The sequence below is a fragment of the Pongo pygmaeus genome, chromosome 4 (genome assembly GCF_028885625.2).
Source record: "Pongo pygmaeus isolate AG05252 chromosome 4, NHGRI_mPonPyg2-v2.0_pri, whole genome shotgun sequence".
Lineage (NCBI taxonomy): Eukaryota > Metazoa > Chordata > Mammalia > Primates > Hominidae > Pongo > Pongo pygmaeus.
Window position 1 is genome coordinate 99,439,348 of NC_072377.2, and position 16,694 is coordinate 99,456,041.

The 16,694-nt window shown below is 34.5% G+C and overlaps 1 protein-coding gene and 1 non-coding gene across 3 annotated transcripts in view; one reads left to right on the top strand and one right to left on the bottom strand.

The window, feature by feature from the left end:
- The window catches only part of SKIC3 (SKI3 subunit of superkiller complex), a 96,262-nt gene that overhangs the window by 60,024 nt on the left and 19,544 nt on the right, over nt 1-16,694 (bottom strand). For both annotated transcript variants that reach the window (XM_054488010.2, XM_063665015.1), the window contains exons 11-20: nt 11,334-11,474; nt 10,250-10,351; nt 9,265-9,404; nt 6,814-6,900; nt 6,625-6,728; nt 5,670-5,796; nt 4,859-5,038; nt 4,407-4,531; nt 3,253-3,506; nt 1,918-2,020 (exon numbers count right to left, since the gene is read on the bottom strand). In XM_054488010.2, coding sequence (XP_054343985.1) covers nt 1,918-2,020; nt 3,253-3,506; nt 4,407-4,531; nt 4,859-5,038; nt 5,670-5,796; nt 6,625-6,728; nt 6,814-6,900; nt 9,265-9,404; nt 10,250-10,351; nt 11,334-11,474 — 1,363 coding nt within the window. The remainder of the gene's footprint in view (nt 1-1,917; nt 2,021-3,252; nt 3,507-4,406; nt 4,532-4,858; nt 5,039-5,669; nt 5,797-6,624; nt 6,729-6,813; nt 6,901-9,264; nt 9,405-10,249; nt 10,352-11,333; nt 11,475-16,694) is intronic.
- LOC129037661 (U6 spliceosomal RNA) lies at nt 2,573-2,679 on the top strand. Its single transcript, XR_008502896.1, has one exon. It is a non-coding gene; the product is annotated as a U6 spliceosomal RNA (small nuclear RNA).

The window sequence follows — 16,694 nt, forward strand, 5'->3', positions numbered from 1 at the left end:
TTGATATAATGATTTTCTTTCCTTTGGATAAGTTCCCAGTAGTGGGTCTGCTGGATTATATGGTAGTTCTATTTGCAGTTTTTTGAGAAAACTCCATACTGTTCTCCACAGTGGCTATACTAGTTTGCATTCCCATAAACCATATAAGAGTTTCCTCTTCTCCACATCCTTGCCAGCCTTTATTTTTTGTCTTTTGAATAACAGACATCCTAACTGGGTGACATGATACCTTACTGTGGTTTTGATTTGCATTTTCCTGATGATTGGTGATGTTGAACATTAATACCCTGAGACCAAAAAAACCCAAAAATCTAAACATAAAAATCTGAAGAACTACATTTACCGAAACAAGAGCAGACTGAATGAACAAGCTCAAAAAGCAAAGAGAAATATTAATTATGGTGACAGAGGGCAATTCCTTTTGGAATGAGAAAAACTTCAGCTATACATTTTTCTTCATTTTTCTCTTCTTGAGATCTTATAAATAAAACATGGCAATTTCATTTAAGCCAAGTCTCAATAATCAGCTATCACAAGCTGCTATGTTACTGGCAGATGGAAAAGCAGATGGAACATTTTTCATAGCCTTTTCTACTCATGGAGTCCAGCCAAAAATAATTTTCCAATGTCTTCCTAAGAAATAATATTAATTATTGTGGTCATGACTAAAAGCCCACTGAGAATCCAAAGGAAGGGCAATATGATTTGGAGTTCCTTTGCCTAAATATCTTAGCAAAATTTCTAAAATTGACAGCAAAAAATGAGAAGAGAGAAAAAAAGTGAAACAGGCGATTTTAACAGCCTAAATTCTTATTTTAAGTTCAATAAAAATAAAATATCTATAAATTGAAGTAACTTATATCACCCTTACACAATAATTGTGATAGTATTAACGCCTTGTAAGTCTGGAAGTAAATATAAATTTGGAGATTATAATTGTTTTATATGCCACCTTCTAATGGGTTATGTTACATGTTATCCGGAATAACATTTCCTAGGCTCAGAAAGGCAGTATTTATAGCTAAGGTACTGTCACCCAAAGGTTCACATTTACTCTGAAATAGCAGTTCAAATAAAGTATGCCCTTTACACAGTAACCTTCTCTTTAGAAAGAACTACATTATGTGAGGCTTGAAAAGTAGCAATAAAATTCAGTGAGATAAAAAAGGGTTAGGTTTTCATTTCATATTTGGTTCATATGAAAAGCAATTCTGGAACAACCAATAAATAGAAAACAGAGGAGAAACCAAGCAGGAAAAGAGGGGAAGTAGAAGATGTTTAAGAGTTACAAAAAATTCAAATGTACATCTAACTTGTGGACTTTCGGAAGTCATCTACCACAGATAACACTTTTTCTGACCTAACCAATGAATTCACAGTTCTATAAAATGACAAATCTACTCAAAATTTTCTGATTCCTTTCTTGTTATTAGACACATCACTTTTTTCCTTCAGTTTCTCCTCAGGAGCAATTAGATTGTCATTTCCCCTTAACTTCAAGACCTACTAATAATCCTACAATTGGCTCTTACCACTGAATGTATAGCATATTGAGCACCTGAAGCCCTATTTCCCAATCGGTTCCAATTAAAGATACTCATTTCCAGGCCTACTGAAAGAGAACATTAACACATGGTGTCAGAGCTGCTGTTCCACTAGCAGACTGCTCCTTCCTTCCTATTCTTTCCTATGCATCTAGGATGCCAGCCACTACTAAGAGCAGAAGAAATTATATCTGTTTCCCCAAGTGCAAAATTAATACAACATGTATGTTATAGAATTAGCTTGTCTGTTATTCTTTATGTTTGACATTCTGAGTAATTGCTATATCTAGCAGAATACATAAAATGATCTTCTAAATTTGGCTTCATTTTAATATTACAAAAATAAACAATAAATAATAAGAATAATACGAACCAAGTAAAATATTCCAGTGCTTTTTCTATGTAGTCTATGGCTTTTCCATCAAGATAATCAACTAGAGCTGCTTTTGCCATCATAAGATGGCATTCACCCAAACCTAAAATCAGGTAAGTTTGTCACTGTTATTAAAACATATAAAACAAACACTTAAAATGAACTTCAAATAAAGTTATTGGTGTTATTTTAAAGCACTTTCCAGAAAATAAAACTTAACGGTATGTTATAAAATTATCTTAAAGCATGATCCTACATTCACTCAATAAGAAATTCAAATGGAAGAATTCTGTTGGAGTAAACATGCACTAGAAGTTATAAAAAAGTTATCTACGGAACCCAAGAATTTCCTTGACTTTGGGCAAGTTACTTACCTGCTAAAACTTTGGCTACAAAAAATGCGGATATTATCTATATGTTACTCTCCATCATATTACTATTTATTAACTATTGTGAAACAAGATATGATCTTTTTATATTAAAATCTGTATAGCAAGCTATACTATAAGAATTCAATGAAATAGTGATTACCTAAAGTGCCTAGTAAAGATTTCTTAAATGTGAGTTATCCTTCTCTTGAGGAAAGAGTTTTACAAAATTTTTTTTAAAAAGTTTCAAGCCCTGAGTTATATGTCATTTACAATATACTATTTATGTGCTCACTTCAGCAGCACATATACCAAAACTGGAATGATAAAAAGAAGATTAGCATGGCTACTGAGCAAGGATGACACAAAAATTCATAAAGCGTTCCTTAAAAAAAACAAACAGAAAAAAAAACCAGTTTCTTTAAAAAGGAGAAAGAAGGAAATGGAGGAGAGTAAGCATATATAATGAGCTCCCAGCTTTTTTAATACAATCATTACAAATGTAGGTTATATATGGATGGTGGTATTTTATTTTATATTACCAAAAATGACTTAGATAACTACAAAACAATGCAAGTTGTCTCTGAAGTTTAAAAAAAATTTAATGAGCCTATATAACTTACAAAGTAATTAAAGGTATTAAGATATTCTGGAGACATGATGAATTAATTATCAAAATGTAAGAGTAGGGAAACATGTTTTAGGGATTGCTTTTTAGATCTAATAGTTATCATACTGTTTGTCTAAAAGTTAAATCTCTATCACATTACTGTTAACTTATGAAACAAGATTTGATATTTTTATATTCAAATTTATATAAGCTATACTGTAAGACGTTCATATGGATGCCTGCTGTTGACTAAAGAAGTCCGTTTCAAGTTATTCAATACATTTAGGCAGGAAATCTACTCAAGGATTTTATACTTCAGGATCATAAAAGTCAAAGGAGCTACTAAAAATAAATTACCTTTTAAAGCAGGCACATAATCTTCTGTCTTTTTAATGATCATCTGGTATTGAGCTACAGCCTCCTTATATTTGCCTAGGATTTGCTGTATTGCTGCAACCTTAAACACACTGTATGTGGATTCTGGGTTCAGCTCACTGGCTTTTGTGAAGGACTTCAAGGCTGTTGTGTAGCCTCCTCTGCTTAAGTATGCTTCTCCTAACGATTCCCAACAATTGAAGTCCTTTGGGTCTGCTCTTAATGCTGCCTGTAAACTAAAATTTAAAAAACCGTAAGAGAACTAAAAGTATAGAACTATCTCCAAATCTGAAAGGAAAATATAAAATAAATAATTCAAGTAATCATATATATCTGTGGCTCCTTCTACTTACAAAAGTGCTATTTAAAGCAGGTAAATCTGTTCCTTTTATGATTAATTTTTTAATACTAAGAAATGTTATTTTAATTTCATAACAAATAAGAATAAAATGCTTTTTTTGAAAAAGTGCTGAACAAAATTTCTTTTCCTTGATTATCTCAAAGAACTCGAGTTTTCTATCCTACCAGGACAGGTGTCCATCTCAGTTTGTCACATCAGCCCATAATCCCCCACCAGCAATCCTTTTACCAAACAGAAATACCACAGTTAAAACATGGAAACAATAGGCATGCTTTAAATATCTGATCAAATTCCATTTCCGTGAAAATGCCTGTATCTAGATACTAACATAAACCAGAAACAATTTTATCTTGATTCAAATACATTTATTTACATTTAAGTACTGTTCAAATCAAATGACTCAAATTGATCATATATGAGCTGCTCCCAATGCCCTTTAAGCTGCCAAATGTCTCCCTTGCCAAAAACAATGTATGTCAGCAGAACAACAAAGATATGTACCTCAGCTTCTCATCACTAACATTTCTATTGAGAACTACTATACATATTTTTTAAGACTTCAATTCACTAATCTGGCTATCTCCTCAACAACAGGACACCATTTAAACCATCTCTGCAATTCCACTGCCCTGCAGACAATAAACACCAATCAATCATAAAGTAATTTTGTTATTTCTTCTCTCAAAATACAACCTGGTAAGAGACAATTAAAATGCTTAATTTAAGGAACCGTTATGCTTGTCTAACATAGTTTAAATACAATAAGGTGCCTTACTCAGCCACTGCTTGAGAATGCTGACCAGCTTTCAAATAGTATAGTCCTCGCCTAAGCCAGGCCCATTTTGCTGTTCCAGCACTTGCCTTTTGAGTTACTGTTGTTAGGATAGCTAAAGCAGTTTCCTAATAATAAGAAAAAACTAATATTAGATATATTGAACATTATAAAAAGAAAGAACGCTCATGTAAAGTACACAAATATATTTTCATTTCCCACTTCTGATTTTTTAAACTTACACTGGTATACATCAAACTACAGTTTCAACAACAAGTGGTTAGTAATTTAGTATTTGCCAATGGAAAAAAACTTCACTTACACAGGCAAAAATATTTATATTGCACCTATAGAAAAAAAACTAATGATAACTTTCAAGTATACATATATAAAAATATTTTCATTTATATACTCAGGATTAAAAAACAAAAAGCAAAAGTGGTTATTAGACATACCATATCTTCAAGCTCCACACTTAGGTCAACCGCTGCAGCTCCAGATTCAGCATCAGTGTCATCTAATTCAAAGGCTTTCCTATAACATCCACGAGCTCTGTTTTTATCTCCCACTACATCTCTATAATAATGACCTAAATAGCAGAAAACTGTGCCCATATATGTATCCAGTCTTGCAGCCTTTGAAATAAATATTGATAATACCAGAACATTAAAAGTTCATTTAATGAGTATCTTTACAAATACAGAAGGTAAATACACAGATTAAAGAAAAAAGAAATAATTTCATTAAACATACAAAAATATGCCAAAAAATCCTTTGATGTAAGATTTAAAACAGACAGGAAAGCTGTCCCTCACTGCCTATAGAAAGTAAACGGAAATATAAAAATATTTTCTTTTTTGGTAACGGAAATGTGAAATTAGAGCTGTTACTGAATTAATCTGCTCTTACAAGTCAAGATAAGAATGTAGGACTTATAGATGTTAAACATCTAAAAAAACAGGAATTTAAACATCTAACTTGTATGCTCATAAAACTACAGTGAAAATTACCTAAAAAAGTGTTGTTTACAAGAGATAATTACGTCTCGTTTTCTACAACACATGCTTTTTAAAAAGTAACTTTCACATTTTATGTTTTAATTTTTTCCTTGAAAACCCATATAACACCATCACAAAACCTGACATATGAAAGATAAAGCACAAAAAACAGTTCAGTAAAGAGTAATTGTAACTAATGTATATGATTATTATTTATTATTTTATAATGCCATTTCAACTAGGAATTGAATTGTAGCACTTGCTTTACCTTCAGAAAGTGGGTAAGAGCCTTTGTTTTATCTTTTCTTGTCTCTTCACCCATGAACCAGTATGTTAATCCAAGTTGGTAATGATATTCTGCAACTTCAGTATCTTTCTCAAGAGCTCTCTGAAAACTAAGTCACCAAAGGGTAATAAAAAGAAATAGTAAAACAAATACACACACACCCACATGCAATATAGGAGACTCCTAGTTGGAACAATCAAAGTTTGAGTGATTCAGAGGTGCCAAATTAGAAACCAATCATCACTTTAGGATTTATATTATCATAAGGAAAAAAGTGATTTGTTTTTGAAGAAGAGGATCTTAAAAAAGCACAGTGGCCTTTTAGCACTACCATGTGCTAAGTGTTCAGACTATACTGAACATTACATCTGCTTAGTGAACATTATGATCAGCTAATTAGATTTTTTTTTTTTTTTTTTTTGAGTCCGAGTCTTGCTCTGTCATCCAGGCTGGAGTACAGTGGAATGGTCCTGGGTCACTGCAACCTCCACCTCCCAGGTTCAAGCAATTCTCGTGCCTCAGCCTCCTGAGAAGCAGGGTCTACAGGCATGTGCCACCACACCCAGCTACTTTTTGTATTTTTAGTAGAGATGGGGTTTCGTCGTGTTGCCCAGGCTGGTCTTAAATTCCTGCGCTCAAGAGATCACCTGCCTTGGCCTCCCAAAGTGCTGAGATTACAGGTGTGAGCCACCACGCCCGGCCAAGATCAGCTAATTAGATTTGAAACCCATCATATAATTTTTTATAGCTAAATACATTTCTAAATGTATTTCTAAATACAGGCTAAATACATTTCTTTAAAATACTAAAACTTAAAGCCTGCAAAGATCAAATTCATGCAAAATCAAATCTTCATCAAGCCTACTCACTTTGAATTTTTCAGAAATATAAAGAACTAAGATGTAAATGGTTCTATGAGCAATCTATATATCCTTACCATTTTTCTGCTTGTAGATAGTCCTTTTTGGTGAAATGAATCAAAGCCTCAAGGGCATGAACTTCAGCTAGGTCAGGGTAAGAAGAGAGAAGGTCTTCCATAATCTATAAAGTAGACACCTGTCAATTCTATACCCAAATAAAAATGCTTTTAACTCAAAAAATGCTCAGTTTGAATAAAAAAGCCAACCTTTGTAGCTTCATCTAATGAACCTTTGTTCCGATAGGCCAAGCTTTTGAGAACCAAAAGTCCTGGGATATTATCTGCATCAGAAATCTAGAAAAAAATTGTAAAGAACTGCTATAAATCTCCTTCAACACAACCACAGCAATATTTGCTTTAATTAAAGAACGAACACAGAAAAGCAGGGTCCTAATAGAATAAAGAAATAGAGGTCCTGATTTCTATCACTAATAACACATCTTCACTCTTCATAACCTTTTTATTAGGGAAAATATCATATACATAAAAAAATTACAGAAACTAGTATAATAAACCCACATGTACCCATCATCCAGCTACAAAAGCACAAACTCACAAGCAATCATTTTTTTCATCTATACTTCCACTAATTTTACCACACTTCTGCTCAGATTATTTTGACACAAATCCCAGATATTTTAACTTTTTACCTGTAATACTTCAGCATCTATATCTCAAAGTTCATTTCTAAGTTGCATAACCACATTACCATTATCATACCTAAACAAAACCAACAAACATCCTTAACACTATCAAATTTCTCAGTCACCTCATATTTGAACAATTTTAAAAATCAAAATCTAAATAAGATACATACATTTGAACTGACTGATAATGCCTTGTCTCTTTTACTCAATAAGGTCTCCCTCCTTCTTTTTTTTTTTATTTCCTTACAATTTAACTGTTGAAAAATATGGCCTATTTGTCACAGTTTCTCAGAGTCTGGATTTTGCTAAACGTATTCTCAAGGTGTTTAACATGTTCCTTGGTTCCCTGTATTTTCTTTATATTAGTAGTTGGGTTCAGAGGTTTGAAGATTCCCAAGGATACTTCAGGTCTTCAGGTGTATTTGCACTTGGTTGTGTCTGACTGTCTTTTTTTTTTTTTTTTTTTTTTTTTTGAGAGACAAGAGTCTCGCTTCGACGCCCAGGCTAGAGTGCAATGGTCTGATCTTGACTCACTGCAACCTCTGCTTTCTGGCTTCAAGTGATTCTCCTGCCTCAGCCTCCCAAGTAGCTGGGATTACAGGTGCGCACCACCAAGCCAGACTAATTTTTCTATTTTTAGTAGAGACAGGGTTTCACCATATTGGCCAGGCTGGTCTCAAACTCCTGACCTCAAGTGATCCACCTGCCTCGGCCTCCCAAAGTGTTGGGATTAGAGGCATGAGCCACTGTGCCCAGCCTGATTGCCTTTGTGTGATGTTAGTAGCCATTAACCCTTGATGCCTAGATCTATTAATTCATTGGGGATTGCAAAATGGTGATTTTCTGTCATTTTCTCTTATTAGACAGAATACTTTGACAAAGGCAAATTTCTCCTACCTTCATTATTTCATTATCCTGAGGAATGATTCAGATAGAAAAGGCAGGATAAATGCCTTCATTCTTCATAGTTGGGTTCTTAGCATCCCCCCAAACATTTGTTTTCTTGAGGATATTTGCTGAATTTTCTGAATCATCATGAACACATGGATTTAAAATATTTGATGTGTTTCAATATACCACATTAGTAATGCCCTCTTTAGCCAGTAAGAATCTCTTTATGCTAGCTCTTGAGCCCTTTTGTAGTCTGAGCCCGTTTATAGTTTCTTGCTTTCTAGCATGACAAGGTGTTCTTGGTTCATCTTGTACATTTTCTATCTCAGACCTGGACTCTGCTAGTTCTCCAAAATAGCAGTCATTCGTTTTTTGTGAAAACATTATTTGAAAAACCTTTATAAAGCATTCACACAAAACACATTATTGGTGGGATGGCAAAAAGAAAACAAGAAAATATTAATTGTTGAAGGATGCTGACAACGGTTCTGATTTTAAAGAAATATTATGAAATACAAAGCCCTTTGAAATATATAAAACTGATTTAAAAACTCAATTTTAATTTTAGACCAGTAATAGTCTTTACCTGACAAAAATCTTTAGGGCATAATGCTATAATTCATAATTTACCAGTTATTGTTTTTTTCACTATAGAATTTCAAATTGCTTTAACTCAAAACACTAAGAAATCAGTTTCATTATGAAATATCAATCTTTCTTTGAATGAAACAAATAAACATTCTCTACCATGAAGCTAACAGTGTCCTTAACTATTCTTGTCAAATCTGCAGAACACTTCCTGAAGCAACAAATTTGGAATCTCAAATTAATAATAATCAAGTAGTAATAACCTAAGAGGGCAAAAGGAAGAAAGGAGAATGAGGTCTAGAACTAAAGAAATAGTCTTATATGATGAGTACTGTAAGTCCTTAATCAAAAAGCAAACAAATAACTTTAGAAGTTCCCAAATGTATGAATGACTCATAAAAGTGCAGATGTGAATTCATACCTCTAACACAAAATCCGTATAAGTAAATTTTGTGGTAGGCAGAGAATGGTTGTTGCCTGGTTGATTGGAAACAACTAACTAGAGTTGAAGAAAAAAACTTGACAAGACTACCTGATCAAGCGTACGAACTGCTTCCTCTGAAGAGTCATAATCTGAGAGTTTAATCAAAGCCTCTGCTTTCAAACGAAGACAAAGATTCCTCTGATAAAGACTGTTACCAGACGCACCAAGATTATCTATGATCTTCAGAGCTGACAAAATTAAGCGTATCCAAATGAAGACAGCCATATCACTTCTGTTTATTTTTTCTTTTTTAAGGATGACATATAATAAATTGCAGATACAATAAGCATAAATTTCCAAAACAATATACATGAAGACTAACTCAAAGCTAAATATAAATTCTTCCCTGACTTCCTTATGGAAAGACCTGAATTTAAAACAGAACATATCTGAATTTAAAACCTCTATCTTCACACAACATATAATAAAACTGAATATCCTAAAAAACGACAATGGCTATCTATATTTGCTAAACAATAAAGGTTAGCCCACAACCAAAGCACCTGTAACAAATATAAGAAATTAAGGATACTGGAAGGGGAAAGCAGCTGAATTAGAATGGACCAAGGTGAACTGTTTCTTAGTTACAGGGGGCAAGCTACCAGGTGGGTCAGAAACAGTGAACCACTTTCATGATTTCCTATCCCCACCCCTCACCCTGTCACATTCAAATAGGCTCCAAGATGCCTAAGGTTTCCCCTCTCTATATCAGAGAAATTAAGAACTCATGTGTCTTGGACACACCAGAAACTTCCTTGTTACAAAGACAGGACCTCTACACCCAAGCCTAAACTGACTATGTCAATATTCCAAATGCAGGAAAATTTTGCTAAATATTCATTGTCAGTTTAAAAATAAACACACTAGTACACATGCATGCATACTTTTATTTAACCTCATTGAAATTAAAATTAGCAATTTAAAATACAAAATATAGCATTTTGGTTTTTAAAATCACTATCTTTGTCCTTTAAGATAAAAACAAATAGGGTTGGTCACCCTTATGTGTCAACCCAAAAGGTATCAAAAATACCTTGACTGCATGAAAGAATAGCTTCTTTAGGTCTATGCATTTTGACCTGGGCTTCTGCCAGATGATACAATCCACTTGTGCAGACAGGGCTTTCCTTTAACCCTAAAAGGATAAAAAAAATCACAAAAAACAAGGTTTCTGTGACTACATAGATGAACAGCACCAATGCCTACTCTCCAAATCAGACTCCTCCCCTCTTCATTTCTCGTATCTTATCAGTCACAAAGTCACACTGATTCTCTGCCTCAATTCATTCCCCACCATACATTTTTCTCCATCTCCACATCAGTTCAGACCTCCACCATCTTTATCCCAAATCACTACAAGTGCTTGCCATCCACCCCAATGCATTCTTTACACTGTAGCTAGAATATCTCTAAAAAAACAAATCAGATTATAAAATTCCCCCGATAAAAATCTTTTACTGATTCCCCACTGTTGTCAGGATACTGTGCAAACTCCTTACCAAGGTCTTGCTAGGCCCTTCTACAATCTCACTTCTTGTCCCCTCCTGTACATACACTTCATTCTCAAACCCTGGTGAACTACCTGCAGTTCTCTGAACAACAGTTTTCCTCTTAGCTAAGGCTATTTCACAGATTCATCTCTGCCTAAAATGTTCTTCCCATTCCCTTCAACCACCTACCTGGCTTGTATTTACCATTCAGATCTATAATTTGAATGTAGATTCTTCCAGAAACATCATACCTAGTAAGACTAAGTTAAAGCCTAAGTTCCTAATGCATATATATCTACATGTCTGCCTTCCTGCCTTCCTCCCTCCCTCCCTCTCCCTCCCGATTTGCTTTTCGCTTTGCTTTCTTTCTTTTTTCTTTCTTTCTATATAGATATCCCTATTTTACAAATGAAAACACTGACACACAGTAAGTTTAATTCTTCTGAGGTCTTGAAATTAGAGATAAGCAGAATCAGAGTTCAAACCTAAGCAGAGTTCAAGGTATGCAGGTACATTTTTTCCCTTCCATCTTAGATAGACATTCCTTAAAGAAAGGCTCAAAGATAAATGCCTACTGACTGAATAATAATGATACTTCACGTTACATGCCATACACCGTACATTTACCTTCTGTTAGGTTCCTAACAGCATCTTCATACTTTTTGTCTTGTAATGCTTTAATGCCTAAGCCAATGAGGCCTGGACCACTTTTTGAATCCATTTCCACTAATCTACAACAATACTGCTGCCCCTCATCAGTAAGATTTCCTGGAATTAAAAGAAAAGGTTATTAGTACACATATATCGAGTTTCTAAATGCCCAAACCCATATTCTTAAATCTCAAAATCTGCCTTTATATTCTTATGCATCCTTCACCACATGCTGACTCCAGAAATGAAAAACTTAAATAGACCAGCAAATGCAGAAAATATTAACATTTAATTTAAATAATTATGCTTTTTCATCTTCTTAAATACTGTAAGTAGAAACCACTTTAGGATTTCAGACAAGAAACCTGCTACTTGCCAGTAGACTAAGCCGCATAGTCTACTGCTTGCCAGCTGTAACAATTTGGTTGTTAAATGAAGGGGCCCTTGTCACAGCAGAGAGTCTTCCTCAAGTTCTCTTCCTGGGCAACCATGCGCTGCTAGAGACATGGCAGTCAGATCCAGCGGACTCTTCCAGCATCCAAGGATCACAAGATAGGCGGGTTACTCATCAGGACACTGCACAAAGACTTAGTCACATTCCTCTGAAGTCTACAAATTTACCAGTACATTTCCACATTTTTCTAAAACTATCTTTTTCTATATAAGTGAATTGTGACACTTATGAAATAGTCATCGATGCCTACATTTACTTTATTTTCAAATTTATTTTGGTAAAATAGTTTAGAAAACATTATATATTTTGTAATATTTCCATTTTCCCCAATCTCAATCCCAGAAAAGCACAAAAACAAACAACAATTTGTAATTTCTGTTTTAGAATAAATTGTGAATAGCATTCACAAGTTTAATAAATCATTTAATCACACAGGAGAATTCTTAAAAAGACAGACTACAACTTGAAGCAATAAATATGGGAAACAAAAAAAATTCCTGAAAAAAAAAGACCCGATGCTTTAATAACTATATAAAACATATAAGTCCAAACCACATGTAGAACCACTGTTTCAGTCACAGATGTCAAAGGTAAATTATTTGCATAATACCATGTAGCTCATATATTTCCAATTTTTGAAAACCATTTGCAAACCAATGTATAATCCATTAGTAATACATAGTAATATGTTAAATACTGATTTAGAAATCCAAGTTAGCACCAAAAATGAAAAGAATTCATAATGGCTAAAGAGTTAAAACTTCAGTATGTTTGGCAAAATATGAAAACAAATTGGAAGAAATACTACTTTGATTAGTAAGCCAGTGAAAAAGACACAAGCCTGCTACTATTATGCTTCCAGGCATGAACTTCCTTGTCAGTATGTTCTCACCATAGCTTCCATAAATATGAATTCCAAAAATAGATATGCCTAGTTCCATACACCCTATATCCTCCCAAGAAAACTAGCGGCTTTTTCCCTTTTGATCCAGTGGTATTGTCTAAACTAGACATTGTCTGCACTATCAGAATCACTTGGAAGACTTGTTAAAACACAGTCTGCTGAGCCCTATCCCTGAAGTTTATGGTTCAGTAGGTCTGTTTAAGACCTAAGAATTTGCATTTCTAAGAAATTACCAGGTGATGCTGATGCTACTGGTCCAGAGATCATACTTAAAGGCCACAGGTCTACAATATTTGCTAACACCATATACCACCTTTACTATTAGTCTTATAACATGTATATCCTGCCCTTATTGCCTCTGTGGCTAAATGGTAACCTCTGGAGAGTAGAGACCGGCATGGCATCTGATACATGGTAGGTGTTCATTAAATTTTGTGACGATCCTTTAAAAATACCATTATGAACTGATGTTCAAAAAGGCTTAGTCTGTTAACAGGTAACAGCTGAAAATTACTATAAAAAATTAAAAATCTTCACCATCCTAAAAAAAAAAACAGCTATCAAACTCTTATCTTTTATCTCTACCCACTGAGTCTAAACACTCTGCCTCCATAGAAACATAATTTATGACAGACTACCTTGACTACATAAACTGCCTGTATTACAGGAAATATACCTGGGATGAAAACAGGAAAGAAAAATCTGCATCTCTCCAATGAACATCCATATTTAGGGTAGCTTAAACAACACACAGGTAATCAAAGTGTGGGTTGGTACACGAAAATAGTTTCCAAAAGGCTGAGATGAACATAAATGACTTTTAAAACAAGGTAAACCTTCCTAACATATTTCCTTTGCTAAAGCCTGGGAGCATAACAATAAAAACAAAATAAGATTTGGGGAGACTATGTTCATGTTCAGCCCTGGGTAACAATTCTCTGCATATGACCAAGTGGCACTGAGAGGAATTTTCTATAGTGTTCCCAAAACTAGCAACAGTAATAACAACACTAATAATCCTTGCATAAAGAGACAAGGAATATTTCAGCTTCAACTTTCAATCCTTCTCTTCTTCATACTTATTCTTGTTGAGAATACTAGCTAAATAAATACCTTGGTGGAGGACAAAAACAGAGGAAATAGAATTCATTGCTTTTGAATTCTATTCATTGCAAATGAATAGAAAATCATTTACTTACCTGCTCTTTTTAACATTTAAAGGATTCTAAGGTTCCACATTTAACAACTTTAAAACAGTCAGACAATATTATTTTTATTTCTCAAAAAAGCAAGCCAGATTTGGGGCTGATGAATGCTAAAATTCCAAGGGTAGAGGGTATTCTGAAGAGGTCCATGTTGGATGCTAAGTAATAACTATGAAATTCTGTTTCTTAAAGTTTACTACAAAAAGTCGGTTTTAAAAAAATCAATTTCTGACATCCCAAAAAAAGCTCATCAATACTATCTAATTTTTCTTTTAAATAAACTTAGCTTGAGAGGGGGAACAAAAAACATGTACAATTTGGTGGCATTCATATTTATTTTCACCTGGATTTTCTAATAGTTTTAAAGCACAAAATCTTAAACCAGCTCTTTTCTGCTTGAATTTGAAGAACCAAGCTTTTTTATCCTCCCCCATTTCAGCAACAAAGCAAAATAAGATAAATAAAAAAGTCATTTAGCATGAAAAAAAATTTCAACAGATGACAACTGTGAAAGCCATTCACTACTTGTTACATGAAGCTTAATAAACTGAGTCATTTTGAAAACGAATTTTCAATTCTCAACAGGCAAAGCAGGACAAAGGAGAATGAAATACATTTGTTCTCAGTGGAGGAGAACCCAGTGATTAACTGCTGTGAAGAAGCAAATTCTGTACATACTGAAGTACTTTGTGGGAGGGCGGCTCAGACTTCAGAGACCTTACAGATTCTCAGTTCTCAATACACTGAAAGTCGGGTTTAGAGGAGCAGTAAAAAGAAAAAAGCATAGATTCCTATTGTCCTACATTAACTATTGAACTTCCACCTCAAGAATACTACTTTAACTTGAAATGTACCTAAACCTAAATTGCTCAATTCCACAAATTCCTCTGCAACACAATTCAGAAGGGAAAGAACTCTTCCCTGGTTTTACCATATCTGTAAATATCCACATATACACTCTTTTTGCTGTGATATAGACCTTCTTTTCTTTCCATTCTACATAATACAAATCTAGAACCTTATTCAAAAATGATTTTTTCATTTAAACCAAGACACTTTCTAATCAATCAGTATAATCCCTTCACTATCTCTTTATCAGAGCACTTTGTCAACCACTGAATTTATATGCAAAACTCTGTAGACTATTTGTTGATCCTATTTTTTTCTATTATTTTGTAGGCTTTTTAGAATATAAAGACAAGTCTATATTATAGGTACATTTATGCTTATTGAGAAAGCATTCCGTTAGTCCTCAAAAAGAATTTTCAAAGTATTCACTGTGTCATTTGGCATGCGAACAAGGCAAGACTGAGGTAATGGTGCAAACCCTAAACAGATGAATAGGAAATAAAGAGAAAAGAATGAACACCAGCCATTAATTTTTCAATAACAACAGTAACAGCAGAATAGGGAAAAAGAATTGGTACCAGGGGCCATACAATAAAGAAAATCAGCCTACTTATCTTTGGAACACACTGAGTCTTATATTAAAATTGGAAGGATCTGGGTGATTTTGGAACTAAGCTTCCTATCAGGAAAAAAAAAAAAAAAATCACAAGACTTCATAAGTATGCTCCTTGTACTTGGTGTACCTCATCCTCCTCAGCCTCAGTGCAACACTCATAATGTTAACTAACTAACCTACTAACTCTTTCTTCTTACACCACTCCTGCCAGGCAGCTATTGCAGTTCTTCTGCCACCCCTCTAAAAGCTTACTATCCCTTCTGCGGGCTTCACTTTCTCATCCTACTACTCCCTAATGCACTTAGTCAAGTCCACTTTCCTTTGTATACCTGCTTTTTCCCATTCTTTCCCCATCACTGTAATCTAAGCTCTAATTCAATCACTTTCATTTAAAAAGATAGCCTTAATAAAAAGCCTCATAATCATAAACTCAGTTGGCTCAATCTGTCAAGACAGACCATAATAATCTCACTTCTGAAATGCTCTTTCCCTGTCGTCTGTGTTGCTTCTCGTCAGAGTCCACCTTCTTCTCTGACCTCATCCCTTCTCTTCCTCCACTTACTCCCTTTCTCTTTTTCATCTCTTTCCCTCCAAGCCAGCCAGCATTGCCCAAAGTACATTTCTCAGTATTTTTCCCTTTAGTCCTCCTCTGATGGCAACCATTCCACATCATTTTCACCTACATGCAAATGACTTCCAAACCATATGTCTGCCCTTAGTATTGATCTCTCATCGGCAAACCACTGATGGGCATTTCCCATTAACTGCCCCATTAACATCTCCTCTCAATAACCTACATTTCACACAAATCATCATGCCATATTGGGCCAACTTTTCAGGAGAGGTGAAAATTAAAATTGATTTTTGCCTCTCTTTCCCTCTAAGAAATCACTTTCATTTTTTCATTCATCTGTTCCTTTCTATCTTCACTATCGTACTCCTCGTTCATTCAAACCTAGTGTCACCTAGTCTACTGGAGCTGGTCCACCTTCTATACAATCTGTCCTGCACACCATGTTAGTTTAAGACTTTATACTCCACTCACTATACTTTTTATGTTCTCTTTCTTCTTATGGTAGTAAAAAGTACTCTCCTAAGTCTATCTTTGACTCAGCTAAAGTAAGGCAAAGGGCATCTGCTTCTACCAAAACCAGAGCTGAAGGTAACAGCATTTTTTTTTTTTTTTTTTAATTTTTTGAGAAGGAGTCTCGCTCTTTCGCCCAGGCCGGAGTGCAGTGGCGCTATCTCGGCTCACTGCAAGCTCCGCCTCCCGGGTTCACGCCATTCTCCTGCCTCAGCCTCCTGAGTA